Source organism: Hyla sarda, unplaced genomic scaffold, assembly GCF_029499605.1.
Source record: "Hyla sarda isolate aHylSar1 unplaced genomic scaffold, aHylSar1.hap1 scaffold_36, whole genome shotgun sequence".
Classification (NCBI taxonomy): Eukaryota; Metazoa; Chordata; class Amphibia; order Anura; family Hylidae; genus Hyla; species Hyla sarda.
Genome location: NW_026610372.1, coordinates 216710 through 235075, shown reverse-complemented (window position 1 = coordinate 235075; position 18366 = coordinate 216710). Strand labels below are relative to the sequence as shown.

General features: G+C 44.3%; 1 protein-coding gene across 1 annotated transcript in view; it reads left to right on the top strand.

The window, feature by feature from the left end:
* LOC130331910 (transcription factor Sox-6-like) overlaps positions 1-18366 on the top strand; it is a gene marked incomplete in the record, with an annotated part of 403713 nt that overhangs the window by 181663 nt on the left and 203684 nt on the right. The window contains 1 exon segment of the mRNA XM_056553725.1: positions 7837-8047. Coding sequence (XP_056409700.1) covers positions 7837-8047 — 211 coding nt within the window.

Below are 18366 nucleotides of genomic sequence, written 5' to 3'. Positions count from 1 at the left end.
ACCTCACTTTGTAGTTGAGGGCACTATAGATATCTCTATGGGGGGCCCTCACTTTGTAGCTGGTGGGCTCTATAGACATCTTTCTGGGGGGCCCCTATTTAGTGTGATGTAAACAAAGCTTTAGTGTAGTATCATGAAAAGTTCAGCAACATTGTAAGAAGTTGTAAAAGTGCATCATAACTTGAGATTCGTGCTGCTACTGTAACAAACGATCAGCTGTGTGAGCCGGACTGGGTCAGGGCTGGATACAAAATAAGAATGTCTTATTCATGGACAGCAAGCAGAGATGGAGGAAATGATAATCACACAATATTTTAAAGGTTTGGCTCGGACCCTGTTGCGTCTTCCTCCCTCGATGGCCACATTGTATCCCCCTGGTGCTTGGTGTCTCCCCCCACAGGCCATCATGTCACCTTACACCCTACACTTTGTCATGTCACGGGGTAAAGCAGACGAGGACGGCGCTGATAGTTTCTATAGAGTCACTGCCGTTCCTGTTCTCACAGATAATAGTCTTTGGGTCGGCGCCAGGTTCTTCTCCGCGTCGTCTTCTACTTTCTTGTTTATTCAAACGGTCAAAGAAAAACAAAACCGTCAATTCTCTTGTGATTAACCCCTTATGCTCGTGCCGGACACGTGGCGTGTAGGTGTGTGGAGAATATTGAGCGCTGAGGGGGGTGTCTATAATAAGACATTAATAACCCAGATGGTCTGTGGGTCATATCACTAATAGAAGGATAGGAAATAATGGATATGTGTCCTGAGTTGTGTCACATGACTGACAGGTTACAGCCCCGCCCCTGCATAACATCACTGATTTAATAGTAATATAATGACATGTGATCACTGCCCCGTCCCCTGTATGACATCATTGATATAATATAATGGTAATATAATGACGTGATCACAGCCCCGCCCCCTGTCTGACATCACTGATATAATATAATAGTAATATAATGACATGTGATCACAGCCCCGCCCCCTGTATGACATCACTGATATAATATAATGACATGTAATCACTGCCCCGTCCCCTGTATGACATCACTGATATAATAGTAATATAATGACATGTGATCACAGCCCCGCCTCCTGTATGACATCACTGATATAATATAATAGTAATATAATGACATGTGATCACAGCCCCGCCCCCTGTATGACATCACTGATATAATATAATAGTAATATAATGACATGTGATCACAGCTCCGCCCCCTGTATGACATCACTGATATAATATAATAGTAATATAATGACATGTGATCACAGCCCCACCCCTGTATGACATCACTGATATTGTAATATAATGACACGTGATCACTGAGGACATCATTGATATAATATAATAGTAATATAATGACATGTGATCACAGCCCCGTCCCCTGTATAACATCACTGATATAATATAATAGTAATGTAATGACATGTGATCACAGCCCCACCCCTTGTATGACATCACTGATATAATAGTAATCTAATGTCATGTGATCACAGCCCCGCCCCCTGTATGACATCACTTATATAATATAATAGTAATATAATGACATGTGATCACTGCCCTGCCCCCTGTATGACATCAGTTATATAAAATAATAGTAATATGACATGTGATCACAGTCCTGCCCCCTGTGTGACATCACTGATATAATATAATAGTTATATAATGACATGTGATCACAGCCCCGCCCCCCTGTATGACATCACTTATATAATATAATAGTAATATAATGACATGTGATCACTGCCCCGCCCCCTGTATGACATCACTGATAATATAATAGTAATATAATGACATGTGATCACTGCCCCACCCCCTGTATGACATCACTGATATAATAGTAATACAATGACGTGATCACAGCCCCGCCCCCTGTATTACATCACTGATATAATAGTAATATGACATGTGATCACTGCCCCGCCTCCTGTATGACATCACTGATATAATAGTAATATAATGACATGTGATCACAGCCCCGCCTCCTGTATGACATCACTGATATAATATAATAGTAATATAATGACATGTGATCACAGCCCCGCCCCCTGTATGACATCACTGATATAATATAATAGTAATATATTTACATGTGATCACAGCCCCACCCCCTGTATGACATCGCTGATATAATAGTAATATAATGACGTGATCACAGCCCCGCCTCCTGTATGACATCACTGATATAATATAATAGTAATATAATGACATGTGATCACAGTCCCGCCCCCTGTGTGACATCACTGATATAATATAATAGTAATATAATGACATGTGATCACAGCCCACCCCCTGTATGACATCACTGATATAATAGTAATACAATGACGTGATCACAGCCCCGCCCCCTGTATGACATCACTGATATAATAGTAATATAATGACATGTGATCACTGCCCCGCCTCCTGTATATCACTGATACAATAGTAATATAATGACGTGATCACAGCCCCGCCCCCTGTATGACATCACTGATAGCAATATAATGACATGTGATCACTGCCCCGCCTCCTGTATGACATCACTGATATAATAGTAATATAATGACGTGATCACAGCCCCGCCCCCTGTATGACATCACTGATATAATAGTAATATAATGACGTGATCACAGCCCCGCCCCCTGTATGACATCACTGATATAATATAATAGTAATATAATGACATGTGATCAGAGCCCTGCCCCTGTATGACATCACTGATATAATAGTAATATATTTACATGTGATCACAGCCCCACCCCCTGTATTACATCGCTGATATAATAGTAATATAATGACATGTGATCACAGCCCCGCCCCCTGTATGATATCACTGATATAATATAATAGTAATATAATGACATGTGATCACAGCCCCGCCCCCTGTATGACATCACTAATTTAATGGTAATATAATGACATGTGATCACAGCCCCGCCCCCTGTATGACATCACTGATATAATATAATAGTAATGTCATGGGATCACAGCCTCGCCCCCTGTATGACATAATTGATATAATATAATAGTAATATAATGACATGTGATCACAGCCCCTCCCCCTGTATGACATCACTGATATAATATAATAGTAATATAAGAACATGTGATCACAGCCCCGCCCCCTGTATGACATCACTGATATAATATAATAGTAATATAATGACATGTGATCACAGCCCCGCCCCCTGTATGACATCACTTATATAATATAATAGTAATATAATGACATGTGATCACAGTCCCTCCCCCTGTGTGACATCACTGATATAATATAATAGTAATATAATGACATGTGATCACAGCCCACCCCCTGTATGACATCACTGAAATAATAGTAATACGATGACGTGATCACAGCCCCGCCCCCTATATGACATCACTGATATAATAGTAATATAATGACATGTGATCACTGCCCCGCCTCCTGTATATCACTGATACAATAGTAATATAATGACGTGATCACAGCCCCGCCCCCTGTATGACATCACTGATAGCAATATAATGACATGTGATCACTGCCCCGCCTCCTGTATGACATCACTGATATAATAGTAATATAATGACGTGATCACAGCCCTGCCCCCTGTATGACATCACTGATATAATAGTAATATAATGACGTGATCACAGCCCCGCCCCCTGTATGACATCACTGATATAATATAATAGTAATATAATGACATGTGATCAGAGCCCTGCCCCTGTATGACATCACTGATATAATAGTAATATATTTACATGTGATCACAGCCCCACCCCCTGTATGACATCGCTGATATAATAGTAATATAATGACATGTGATCACAGCCCCGCCCCCTGTATGATATCACTGATATAATATAATAGTAATATAATGACATGTGATCACAGCCCCGCCCCCTGTATGACATCACTAATTTAATGGTAATATAATGACATGTGATCACAGCCCCGCCCCCTGTATGACATCACTAATTTAATGGTAATATAATGACATGTGGTCACAGCCCCGCCCCCTGTATGACATCACTAATATAATAGTAATGTCATGTGATCACAGCCTCGCCCCCTGTATGACATAATTGATATAATATAATAGTAATATAATGACATGTGATCACAGCCCCTCCCCCTGTATGACATCACTGATATAATATAATAGTAATATAAGAACATGTGATCACAGCCTCGCCCCCTGTATGACATCATTGATATAATATAATAGTAATGTCATGTGATCACAGCCTCGCCCCCTGTATGACATAATTGATATAATAGTAATATAATGACATGTGATCACAGCCCCTCCCCCTGTATGACTTCACTGATATAATATAATAGTAATATAAGAACATGTGATCACAGCCCCGCCCCCTGTATGACATCATTGATATAATATAATAGTAATATAATGACATGTGATCACAGCCCCGCCCCCTGTATGACATCATTGATATAATAGTGATATAAGAACATGTGATCACAGCCCCGCCCACTGTATGACATCACTGATATAATGTAATAGTAATATAATGACATGTGATCACAGCCCCGCCCCTGTATGACATCACTGATATAATATAATAGTAATATAATGACATGTGATCACAGCCCCGCCTCCTGTATGACATCACTGATATAATATAATAGTAATGTGATGTGATCACAGCACCTCCCCCTGTATGACATCACTGATATAATAGAGTAATGTAATGACGTGATCACAGCCCCGCCCCCTGTAGGACATCACTGATATAATATAATATAGTAATATAATGACATGTGATCACAGCCCCGCCCCCTGTATGACATCACTGATATGATATAATAGTAATATAATGACATGTGATCACAGCCCCGCCCCCTGTAGGACATCACTGATATAATATAATATAGTAAAATAATGACATGTGATCACAGCCCCACCCCCTGTATGACATCACTGATATAATATAATATAGTAATATAATGACATGTGATCACAGCCCCGCCCCCTGTATGACATCACTGATATAATATAATAGTAATATAATGACCTGTGATCACAGCCCCGCCCCCTGTATGACATCACTGATATAATATAATAGTTATATAATGACATGTGATCACAGCCCCGCCCCCTGTATGACATCACTGATATAATATGATGACGTGATCACAGCCCCGCCCCCTGTATGACATCACTGATATAATATAATAGTAATGTAATGACGTGATCACAGCCCCGCCCCTGTATGACATCACTGATATAATATAATAGTAATGTAATGACATGTGATCACAGCCCCGCCCCCTGTATGACATCACTGATATAATATAATAGTAATGTAATGACATGTGATCACAGCCCCGCCCCCTGTATGACATCACTGATATAATAGTAATGTAATGACGTGATCACAGCCCCACCTCCTGTATGACATCACTGATATAATATAATAGTAATGTAATGACATGTGATCACAGCCCCGCCCCCTAGATGACATCACTGATATAATATAATGACATGTGATCACAGCCCCGCCTCCTGTATGACATCACTGATTAGTATATTCTGTATTAGTGTACATTACTCCGGTTGATCGGATTTGTTCAGCCCATTGGATTCATAACTTTTGCGTGGTGTCACCTCCCATCTCCTTTCTCGTGTTCTCCGGCGATTCCCTGGTCTTCAGTGGACGGTGGTGGCGGTAGAATAAACAGGATTCGCCCCTGCATCCAGCGCCGCTATTCAAACATTTATATTTTGGGATAAAAGCCTTAATAAAAAGGCGGCACTTAATATTCAGCCGGTTGGACTCCGCAGCCCTCATTATCATCCCTAATAGAAGCGGCGGATTTCTTGGAGAGAGACGACTATTAGCAGGAAAAGACGCTTTTAATTTGCTCTTTTTTTCCTTCTGCCTTTTTAATTGATAGTGTATGTAAGTGATCAAAGTTGGCTGATTTGCATAGTGTTCTACATCAAACACTCAAACATCCTCTGGGGTCCTCATAAAAAACACTTGCCACAGCAAAACAGCCACAGAAAGGAGACGGAATGGGGGGGGGGGGATTGTGCTCGGGGGTTGGTAGAGCCCCCAAATCCTGGAACTCATCGGTGTGGATCTATAGCGATGTTGGCACCGGAGCCGTCATGTGATCCTCCATGTGAAAGTCTCCATATTTTTACAACTTTGACAACTGTCCCCTACGAGTGTCTGAGAGAGTCATGGAGAGGGGTCTGGTGCACGGCTGAGCCTGCGGGGGTTAATCTTTCATAAATGTGCCCAGTGATGACAGCCATGAGGGGGATGATGATGTCATTGAGCATGATGAGAACAATATGATTGTTGATGATTGTGAGTGAAGATGATGATAATGATATTAGATGATGACCATGATGGCGATCGTGAGCATGACCAAAATGATGATGATAGTGAGCGTGACCAAAATGATGATGATAGTGAGCATGACCAAAATGATGATGATAGTGAGCATGACCAAAATGATGATGATAGTGAGCGTGACCAAAATGATGATGATAGTGAGACTGACCAGAATGATGATGATAGTGAGCATGACCAAAATGATGATGATAGTGAGCATGACCAAAATGATGATGATAGTGAGCGTGACCAAAATGATGATGATAGTGAGCGTGACCAAAATGATGATGATAGTGAGCATGACCAAAATGATGATGATAGTGAGCGTGACCAAAATGATGATGATGGTGAGCATGACCAAAATGATAATGATGGTTAGCGTGACCAAAATGATGATGATAGTGAGCGTGACCAAAATGATGATGATAGTGAGCATGACCAAAATGATGATGATAGTGAGCCTGACCAGAATGATGATGATAGTGAGCGTGACCAGAATGATGATGATAGTGAGCGTGACCAAAATGATGATGATAGTGAGCGTGACCAAAATGATGATGATAGTGAGCATGACCAAAATGATGATGATAGTGAGCATGACCAAAATGATGATGATAGTGAGCATGACCAAAATGATGATGATAGTGAGCGTGACCAAAATGATGATGATGGTTAGCGTGACCAAAATGATGATGATAGTGAGCATGACCAAAATGATGATGATAGTGAGCATGACCAAAATGATGATGATAGTGAGCCTGACCAGAATGATGATGATAGTGAGCGTGACCAGAATGATGATGATAGTGAGCGTGACCAAAATGATGATGATAGTGAGCGTGACCAAAATGATGATGATAGTGAGCATGACCAAAATGATGATGATAGTGAGCATGACCAAAATGATGATGATAGTGAGCATGACCAAAATGATGATGATAGTGAGCCTGACCAGAATGATGATGATAGTGAGCATGACCAAAATGATGATGATAGATCATGAGGATGATGACAATGGTATTGTACTTGATGAACAGTCATGTGATGATATGTAAGAAACTGATGATGATGTGAGTAATAGAGGAGATGATAACAGATGATGACCGTGATGGTGATAGTGAGCATGACCAAAATGATGATGATGAAGGCTATGATAATAGTGAAGAGGATGATGATTATATTATGACAATAAGTGTAATGTTGATGATTACAATGATAACGATTATGACGCCTTATAAAGTTTCCTTAATGGAGGAGAAGAATGATCATTGTCTTCATTACAAGTATGGCCACATCCTCTGCTTGCTGTGTCACTAGAGGAAGGTAGAGAAGTTCTCTGATACAGAAGGTAGAAGCTGCTGCACTGTTTAGTCCCGCCCCCGCGGAGCTGAGGGTCAGTTGTTGCTCTTCTGTGATGTTCTCCTTTTGACTTGTTCATTATCATCTTATTTGTCATGTTCTTCAGTTCTCTACTAATGGTGATGTTTCTTTTTCCACAGGACCCGGACAGCAATAAATTACGTTCCCTCTATTCCTTCCGAACGACATCTACCTCACCACACAAGCCTGACGAAGGGGCTCGCGACCGCAGCGATCTTATGAGCAGTGTTAACTTTGGGACTCCAGAACGACGCAAAGGAAGCCTGGCGGATGTGGTGGACACATTGAAACAAAAGAAACTCGAAGAGATGACCAGGACAGAACAGGAGGGTGAGTGCCGCTTCTTGTTCCTGGTTATGGAGAGGCCATGAAGGGCTTCATTGGCAATAGCTGGGAAGGCATTCTTGGCATGTTACTATAGCAATGTCTGTTAGGAGTCCATGATGTATGATATCGGTTTCATTGGCATGACTTGACTTTCCATGGCTGGGGTCCGGTGGATCTGGGCACACACTCCACTCCATAGAATTAAGATGATTTTTTTCTGATTTAAATTTTTTTTATTTTGTAACTTTCTCCGTCCTTGTGTGCTACGCCAATGGCTTGAAGTGCGTTGCCGATCTATAGAGCCTCAGAGCAGCTGTACTATAACAAACACAGTTAACCCTTGACAGACGCTTCATTACGAGCTGCAGATCAGATAACAACAGCTGGATTAGTATGTTGGATGTTGGCATCGCTGCTTGGCACTGGAGGCGCGCCATCCTGCCTGAATAGTATTTTGTGCTTAAAGCAATTTTTTGTTACTGAAATACGAAAAAAAAATCCCCTTCTTATTAAAGTTCTAACAATGATAGTGACCAGATGCCGGCTGTCACTGTAGCTTTTAAGTTCACAGTAGAGGGCCAGGATTGTCGCGTTGCGTCGTTTGTCACATCATGTTGGCATTCTCGTCCCTCCGTTCTGTTAAGTGCTCTTCAGGTTTCTTCTGTCGTCGAGTCAATTCTCTTGATTGGACGGCGACGATCAATTACTCTCATTGTCCTTCAGTGTGCGGATGCTGCACAATGTCCCGTAATTCACAGTAATTTCTGGATGACATGAAACAGAAGCATTCTAAGGTTTATAGACTCTGACTGATAATAACCTGGTGGGGAACCCACAGTAATTCTTCTTCTCTATGGCAGAAGAGATGTGGCACTTAGGTTTTGTTAGAGTCCCCTACGGCTGGCATGAAACATCCCTGTGTGTCTGCGGAGGTGCGAGGACTCTTTGTAGAGCACATAATACAGCCGGGAGATTCACAACAGAATACAGGATCACACACCTGAGTGGTCAAATCATAAAGACGCCGTATACAAGGGAGGGGGGCTATGACAGAGGTATTGGGCAGTAATGGCTGGAAAGGTGGCAAATGACAAGTTGGTTACGTGGGTAGACAATGGTGGTAGATAGTTGTATATCAGATGGACATCAGTATGCTGTTTTAGGTGAACTAGGGAGAGGTAGATGTACATCTGTGGTGGACATAAAGGTCGATGTTAGAAAGGAGGAGCAATTGCAGACTGGTGGTTGGTGGAGAAGATAATTGTAGACTTGGACAGTAGTGTTCGATATGAATGGTAGTGGCAAATGGAGATGGTTATTGTAGACGTGGACGATATAAACATGGCCTGTTGTGGTGGACATAGACAAAATCAGTAGACGTGGATGACAGTAGAAGACATGGACTATTGTGGTAGCTAGAGAAGGTTGTGGTAGACAAGGAGGGTAATGGTAGATATAAATGATAGTGGAAGGTATGGACTATTGTGAAAGTTAGGAATGGCTGCGGTAGACATGGACAACCAAGATAGACAATGACAGTAGATGGTAGTGGAAGATGGAGCAGGTTATTGTAGATGGAGCAGGTTACTGTAGACATGGACGATTCTTGTAGATGGAGCAGGTTACTGTAGACATGGACGGTTCTTGTAGATGGAGCAGGTTACTGTAGACATGGACAGTTCTTGTAGAGGGAGCAGGTTGTTATAGACATGGACGGCAGTGGTAGACATTGATGGTTGTTGTAGATGGAGCAGGTTACTGTAGACATGGACGGTTCTTGTAGATGGAGCAGGTTACTGTAGACATGGACAGTTCTTGTAGAGGGAGCAGGTTGTTGTAGATATGGATAGCAGTGGTAGACATTGATGGTTCTTGTAGAGGGAGCAGGTTGTTGTAGATATGGATAGCAGTGGTAGACATGGATGGCAGTGGTAGACATTGATGGTTCTTGTAGATGGAGCAGGTTACTGTAGACATGGACGGTTCTTGTAGATGGAGCAGGTTACTGTAGACATGGACGGTTCTTGTAGATGGAGCAGGTTACTGTAGACATGGACGGTTCTTGTAGAGGGAGCAGGTTGTTATAGACATGGACGGCAGTGGTAGACATTGATGGTTCTTGTAGATGGAGCAGGTTACTGTAGACATGGACGGTTCTTGTAGATGGAGCAGGTTACTGTAGACATGGACGGTTCTTGTAGAGGGAGCAGGTTGTTATAGACATGGACGGCAGTGGTAGACATTGATGGTTCTTGTAGATGGAGCAGGTTACTGTAGACATGGACGGTTCTTGTAGATGGAGCAGGTTACTGTAGACATGGACGGTTCTTGTAGAGGGAGCAGGTTGTTATAGACATGGACGGCAGTGGTAGACATTGATGGTTCTTGTAGATGGAGCAGGTTACTGTAGACATGGACGGTTATTGTAGAGGGAGCAGGTTAATGTAGACATGGACGGTTCTTGTAGATGGAGCAGGTTACTGTCGACATGGACGGTTCTTGTAGAGGGAGCAGGTTGTTATAGACATGGACAGCAGTGGTAGACATTGATGGTTCTTGTAGAGGGAGCAGGTTACTGTAGACATGGACGGCAGTGGTAGACATTGATGGTTCTTGTAGAGGGAGCAGGTTACTGTAGACATGGACGGTTCTTGTAGAGGGAGCAGGTTGTTATAGACATGGACGGCAGTGGTAGACATTGATGGTTCTTGTAGAGGGAGCAGGTTACTGGAGACATGGATGGTTCTTGTAGAGGGAGCAGGTTGTTATAGACATGGGCGGCAGTGGTAGACATAGATGGTTCTTGTAGAGGGAGCAGGTTACTGGAGACATGGACGGCAGTGGTAGACATTGAGGGTTCTTGTAGAGGGAGCAGGTTACTGGAGACATGGGCGGCAGTGGTAGACATTGATGGTTCTTGTAGAGGGAGCAGGTTACTGGAGACATTGATGGTTCTTGTAGAGGGAGCAGGTTGTTATAGACATGGGCGGCAGTGGTAGACATTGATGGTTCTTGTAGAGGGAGCAGGTTACTGGAGACATGGATGGTTCTTGTAGAGGGAGCAGGTTGTTATAGACATGGGCGGCAGTGGTAGACATTGATGGTTCTTGTAGAGGGAGCAGGTTGTTATAGACATGGGCGGCAGTGGTAGACATTGATGGTTCTTGTAGAGGGAGCAGGTTGTTATAGACATGGGCGGCAGTGGTAGACATTGATGGTTCTTGTAGAGGGAGCAGGTTACTGGAGACATGGGCAGCAGTGGTAGACATTGATGGTTCTTGTAGAGGGAGCAGGTTACTGGAGACATGGACGGCAGTGGTAGACATTGATGGTTCTTGTAGAGGGACCAGGTTACTGGAGACATGGGCGGCAGTGGTAGACATTGATGGTTCTTGTAGAGGGAGCAGGTTACTGGAGACATGGGCGGCAGTGGTAGACATTGATGGTTCTTGTAGAGGGGGCAGGTTACTGGAGACATGGACACACTGTCATATGTTCTTCAGCCAAGACACAGGGTTTCTCTTTATTGTCACAGCACAGTCGAGTGCAGTCCTTGCCATAGAAATCTCCATGTTGGTTTGCACTACAGTCGCTCAGAAGGTTTGAGACACAACGTTCCGGTGCAAAGTAAAATATGTTTATGAGTAGCAAATATATTTAACCCACATATTGGAGGCAACAAGGAAGGTCCCAAAGGTGTCGAGAATAAAGCGGCTAATGAGAACTCGACTTGAGGATCAGCAATTGAGAAGGTCGACAGGTTTGTACCGGGGAGAATTTGCCGCAGCTGCTGAAATCTGGTAGTTGCAGCAGAGTAAATGGTCAAGTGCTGCTCGTGTAGCGGGGCCGTCTGTTAGTCGGAGGCGGAGAGGTGCCCCAGCATAATGTGCAGCTGTTTAATAATAAAGCCTCAGCACTGTAATTCCCCAACGCATCCGCCGACGAGTACTGAGAGCCGCCCGCTTGCCGATAAATAATGGATCTATCACACACTGAACAGATTGACATCATTACTGGGAATTAACTTCTCCTCTCCAGCTCCGGCAATCCACTGGCACCAGTGAGATATGAGGAACTAAACCTGCAACATGTGTGTCCGGAGCCGCCTGGACCCCATAGTCTGCCTACCTTCACAGCGTGGGTCAGGATCATTGGAAGTGTAATGTAAACCAAGGGTTATGATCACCCGGTGCCCTCCTGTAAGAGACATTGGAGGGGGGTCTACTCTATTGGCGTCCAGCGGGAGTCGTATTCAGTCAGTATTTCCTATATAAATGCTGCAGTCTCTGTCTAGTACAAGCTCCTCAGGGGCTCAGAGACTCAAATACCTGTGATTCTGGTAGTCACCTTTAATCCAGCATCAATGGGTCTTGACAAGTCTATAAACCTCCATCATAAGACGTAGAGCAGTAAACTACAATCTGCAGTACTCCAGCTGTTGCAAAACTAAAATTCTAAGCATACGCGAACAGCCCAAGGGCCTGATGGGATTTGTAGGTATCACCAGCTGGAGAGCAACAGGTTGGTCAGGCAATGATGGGAATTGTAGTTTTGGAACAGCTGGACAGCCACAGGTAGTTCTGGGCATAATGAGGGTACATTACAAGTAATGAGTATCTTACATCCTCAGATCACCCTATAGATGAAGTTTTATTTTAGGGGTAGGATATGTCCAAGGTACCAGTGAGAAGTAATGATCTTACAAGGCTCAGCAGTAAGGTGATGGGTTCAGCTCTGCTACATTAGATGTGTGTGGATCTGGCATTGTGTTGTCCCCTCAGTAACACCAGACGTTCTTCTCCTTTGAACCCGTCCTCCCTGTAATAGATGATCAGGACACTGAGATAAGAGTCTCTTTGATGAATCTGATCGATAACATTTCCTCCTGACATTTCTGAGATCTGAACCCGTCTTTTTTCCCTCGTGCGGTAGATGCGGAGCAGAAAGGTTGCCACAACTGGTAAATGATATTTAGAAGGTTTGGAAACAATGAAGCAATAAATAAATAAAAATGGCGTCATTACCCTGTGACTGGCGAGCGGCTTGGGGTAAATCTGTGCCAGAAGAGAGCTTGTGACTGTACAGGCAGAACAAAAGAGACAGAGGTGGGATGTGTGAGACTGCCGGGCCGCGCTCTCCCCGCCCTGCGGACGTCTCGCTGACAGTTGCATCCGTCTTCCATAAAGCTTCTTCTGTGCCAAGTAGCTGCCAACCCTCCGCTCATCTCCTGTCTAATTGTGAGGGTCGACCAGCGATTCCCCTCAGAGGAGATGCCAGGGCGAGTTCATGGAACAGTTGGCACTAAACATTGGAACGAAGTGTCATCTGGCAGCGCTATCTCCATGTATCATAAACCCCTTCAGCACTGAGACGACAGCAGAGAAGAGCAGAGGTCGCGGCAGCGCGGCACTGACAGATCACCGATAAACGAGCCTCGAGTCAGCCAGTCCAGTCTACATAAGCATCTAGTCACTGACTGTAAGCAGAGATCTGGAAAATGATGAGAGATCAACTCATGGGGGGGTTGGGGGGGAATGCGTTTCATGTTGTTTATTTATTCATTCATTTATTTTTCCTGTAATTTTCTTGTTTTTTACCTAATTTTTCTAAAAGTGATTTTTACTTTTTTTCACAATCTGATTTGATTTATGAATTCTCTCTTTTTTGGATCGTTTCACGCTGTGATTTCTCATACAATACATGAAAACTGCCAAAGTTTCACAATATGTATAAACACATTCATCAATATGAGGAAAAAAATTATAAAAATTCACTATGAAAATGGCAAAAAATAGAATCCAGGTACACGAGGCCTATTCACTAATCATTTGGAGAACTCTGGAACAGTCGTCCTCTTAGGATTTTCTGATTCTAAGAAAGCTGGACGCTGCTGTAAGAGGAGCAGCCACACACAGCTGATGTGCCGGAAATTTGTGTCTGTGAATATATCTGCGTATCAGGTGGTTTTGGTGGTCTCCCTTTGTCTTTTTTTCACATTTGGACCAAACTGTCATGATGCCTCTTCAAGCCACAACTTATATCTGCAGAATTTGTCAAACATCTTAGGCTCCATACTTTTCCAACACTTCAGCTTTCCCCAACCCAATGCTCCCTTAATGGTAATTGTACCCTTCTTGGTAGGTGCCCCTTTAGATATCTGTCCCCCACTAGGTAAATAGGTGCCTCCCAATTGGTAACCAAGTGCCTCCAGTAGCTATATATCTTCTCCCAGCAGGAATCTTCTCCTCAGTAAGTAACCAGGTGCCCCCCAGTATAGGTTTATCCCAGTAAGGCTGCCCCTCTTAGATATCTTAGTAGGTAAATAGATGCCTCCAATAGGTAGCTGCACCCCCCCCCCCCTCCAGTAGGAAGCCATTCCTCCCCCAGTAGGGATATGGATGCTCACAGAATGTAGATTGGTTCCCCCAGTATAGCGTGCCCCCCCTGTGCATACTGACTTCCTCTTCAGGATTCCCTTCTCCTCCGCTCTGCCGTACTCGTGCACGCATGATGCGACGTCATGGTGGGAAGGGTCCGGAGGTCTTGCACTGCTCCCCCGCTTCTCATAGGCCTCAGGCCCCAGACAGGCAGCATGGCAAGGGGCCAGTGGGTCTTTACATCATCGACTTTCATCTTCATGTGCGTCCTAAAGATGTGCTAGTCACAGGATCCAGGGCAACTGTCCTAGGTTCCCACTGATAGCAATCACCATAGATCATTTGCACAGAATAGGTGCAACTATATGCTGCAGGTTCTCCTTTACGTGAAGTCGTACCCACCTAGTTTGTCACTCAGCTTTTCAGGAGCCCAGCACAGCAGATCTGCATAATTTTGCTGTAATATGGAAGCAGACATATCACTGCATAGATGCGGCAATCACGGTCACAAAGGCTCCTGATTTGGCTCTAGCCTCTCTGGCGTCTTCAGGGCCTGATTTTTGTCTTCAAGCTCCTGGTAAGAAAACAGTTAAGGCTTCATTCTCTCCGGAGATGGTTGATATTTGGAGGGTTCTTACGGCGGAGATCGTCCGGTTGTTGAGGAGGACGCGGAGGTTTCCCCAGTGATGAACTTCAGTGTTATTTGGCCCCACTTCCCGCGCTGTCCCCGCTGTTCGCCAACAGACTCTGAAAGTGCCTTAAGTGCTTTTGACCGTGGTAATGAATGAAAATGGACTCGCCGCACAGAGGGCACTGCATTAGACTGAATAGTAACCTTACCTGTAAATGCGCCATTAGACCAGGTCCGGCGGTAAGTACGGATAACAACGCGTTCGACGCTTATTTACTGCACAAGGCAAATGTATTATTTTCTGCTAAGTCCCCCGAGAGCTGGACACAAAATGTCAGCACCTAAAGAAAATGCTTCGCTGCATAATGAAAACATTGTTCGGATACAGCGCTAATCAAACGGGGATGTTAACCCTTCACATCAGGGGTCTGTAATCCGCCCAGCCACAATCCAGTATTTACATGACCGAGGAGCTCAGCATCCTGTACACGGGAGAATAACTCCTAAATGTCTAGTATGTGATGGATCAGCAGCCCTAGATCACCAGTGACGGATCTCCAGTGTCAGATTATCTCCTGCAGTGGATTTCTATTGACAGATCTTCAAGATCAGATTTCAAGCAGCAGATCTACAGTGACTGATCTCCAGCACCACATCACCTGCTCCAGTGATCGATCTCTGGCATCTGATAATCTCCAGCAGCGGATCTCCAGCAATGGTTTCCCACTAATGGATCTCCATGCTTAAACAGTAACGTCATATTTTGGTTGGCTAGATTTCATTGGTCATTTTGTACATAAATCCATTACATACCTCTTCATTATATTCACCAACAAGTGACATTGCTGAGACCTCATCAGCCGCCTCATCTATATCATCTCCACCCACTATACCCCTCCTCCTGGTTTAGGCTCCTCTCTCTCCTCTTTATCATCCTCACCCACTCTCCAGGCTCCTCCGCCATCTTTATCATTCTCACCCACTTTCCAGGCCCCTCTCCCTGATTGAGGCCCCTCCTCTCTGTCTTTCCTCCCCACCCGCTCTCCAGGCCCCTCTCCCTCATTGAGGCCCCTCCCCTTTCTTGATTTTTCTCTCCTTGTTGTGATAGAAATCATCTCTCCATGCACTTACATCACATTTTTACACAAGAAGGGCAGCAGTGTAAAACATGGGGGTTTGTCAGACCCACAACCAGGCTAAAGAAGCAGAGCTGCAATGCAAAGCATGGGGAGGAATAGAGGCGCAGCCAGGAGGTGGGTTTCAGAGTCCAACAGACAATGCAGCTGCAGTAGACTCACTAGAGTTCTATCAGAGTAGAGCTATACCATCAGGACCCCCGGTACAAGTCCAGCTGCTTATCTCGTGATATATGATTGTTCTAGAACATCTCATACTTGTCTTGTTACTGATTGGGAGGAAACTCTGTTATATCACTTTAATTCTCTACTATACAGATCAGTCATTGGACGGGGTCAAAGATACAGTGACTTCATTCAGATTCCGGTTCTGTAGTTTTCCGTCTTCAGGTCTTGTTGGTGATTGTGATTCTTTTTTTCCCTGAGTTTTTGAAGTTTCCTCTTCCATTGAAGTTCATCCATGTAGTGGGGTCCCCGGGGGCGGGAGCTGAGGCTCTGACATGTCACCGCTCATTCCGGGCCCTGCTGATCCATATTGCACTTGTCAGATTGTGAATCCCCATAAGCCGCTCACTCTGGCCGCACATCACTCGCCTCCCGTCTCTATATCCTCCACTAATAGCATCCAGGTCGCCGTGCCCAATCTTCATTCACACAGCCGGCGTGTCCGGGACAAGAAGTCTGTTTTTTTTTATTTTTTTTTATTACATCAGCTTTGTCGTCTGTAGCGTGGCCCCTACTGAGCCCGAGCAGAGCCAAATGGTAGAGCAGCGACTGCAGCGTGCTGCTCGTGTCTGAATAGGTAATGTGGAACCATCACCCTGAGCAGACAGGAGCTGGAACGACTTGTTAGATCGCACCATCAAAAGGCACCCTCTGCTTCCTGCCAATCACATCCTGTGCCATCCTGTGGGCGCACATTACATACTTTTTATCCAAGGCCGCTTTCCTCGGGCACCCGGCCAGGGCCTGACAAAAGATATCACACTTTCTAGTAAAAGCCTTTCAGGGTAATAAATAATGAATTTTCTGCTTCTTCATCACTTACAGTCCTATGAAGTGGACAGGGTGTGTGGCCCCAAGGTGTTTTAGGGCCCATGTGTTGCATTGTACAAGTGATTGTGGATCCTAGGAAGTTGTGTTAGTTCATGTGTGAATGTAGTAAAAATTCTCCCACATGCTGGCCCAAATCACCCTTGTGCCCACCCCCACCACAAACTTGCGAGCCCCCTATAAAGCAGCAGTTACCCGCCACCCTAGGTGTAGAAGTCATGTGACCCCATTGTTCAGTGGCTTGGTCACCATAGAGATCCCATTGCAGCAGCCATTTTGGATTCCTATATGGCTGCAGATTTGTGTCTCGGTGGGATTCTGTATTCTACGCTCAGAGGGTCATATATCTGGACATAGCACATTTGCGGACCTCCCTGGTGACCGTTCAGTTCACCATTAATTTTATGAATATTTCCTATTTTTCTCTCATTTACATGGTGGAATGGTTATTTGGAGCACTCATCCCCGCTCACACTTCACCTATAATTGTTCTGTATAAATAGTAACTCCAGGGAGGTCGGCCATTTGTGTCTGAATTGATGCAGAGGATGGAGGCAAAATGAGCCATAACTCAGAAGTCGTCACTGCGAAAACTAAGCCAGGAAAGCGTCTGTCTATTGATCTGCACACAGGTTAATGAAATACATCACATAGCACCCTCTGAGAGGAAGAAAGAGCCGACGAGACCAACGAGGGTGAGAGAGACGAAGAGACCATCAAGAGAGAGAAGAGGAAGAAGTAGCCGACGAGACCAACGAGGGAGAGAGAGACGAAGAGACAATCAAGAGAGAGAAGAGGAAGAAGGAGATGACGAGACCAACGAGAGACGATGAGACCATCAAGAGAGAGAAGAGGAAGAAGGAGACGACAAGACCAACGAGAGAGAGAGAGAGATGATGAGACAATCAAGAGAGAGAAAAGGAAGAGAGAGCTGACAAGACCCAGAGAGAGAAAAAGAAAAGGGGAAGAAAGAGCTGATGAGACCAACAAGAGAGAGAAGAGGAAGAGAGAGCCAACTAGACCAACAAGAGCGAGCGAGAGAGAAAGGGAAGAAAGAGAGACAAAAGAGAGCTGACGAGACCAACAAGGTAAAGAAGAGGAAGAGAACTGACAGGATCAATGAGA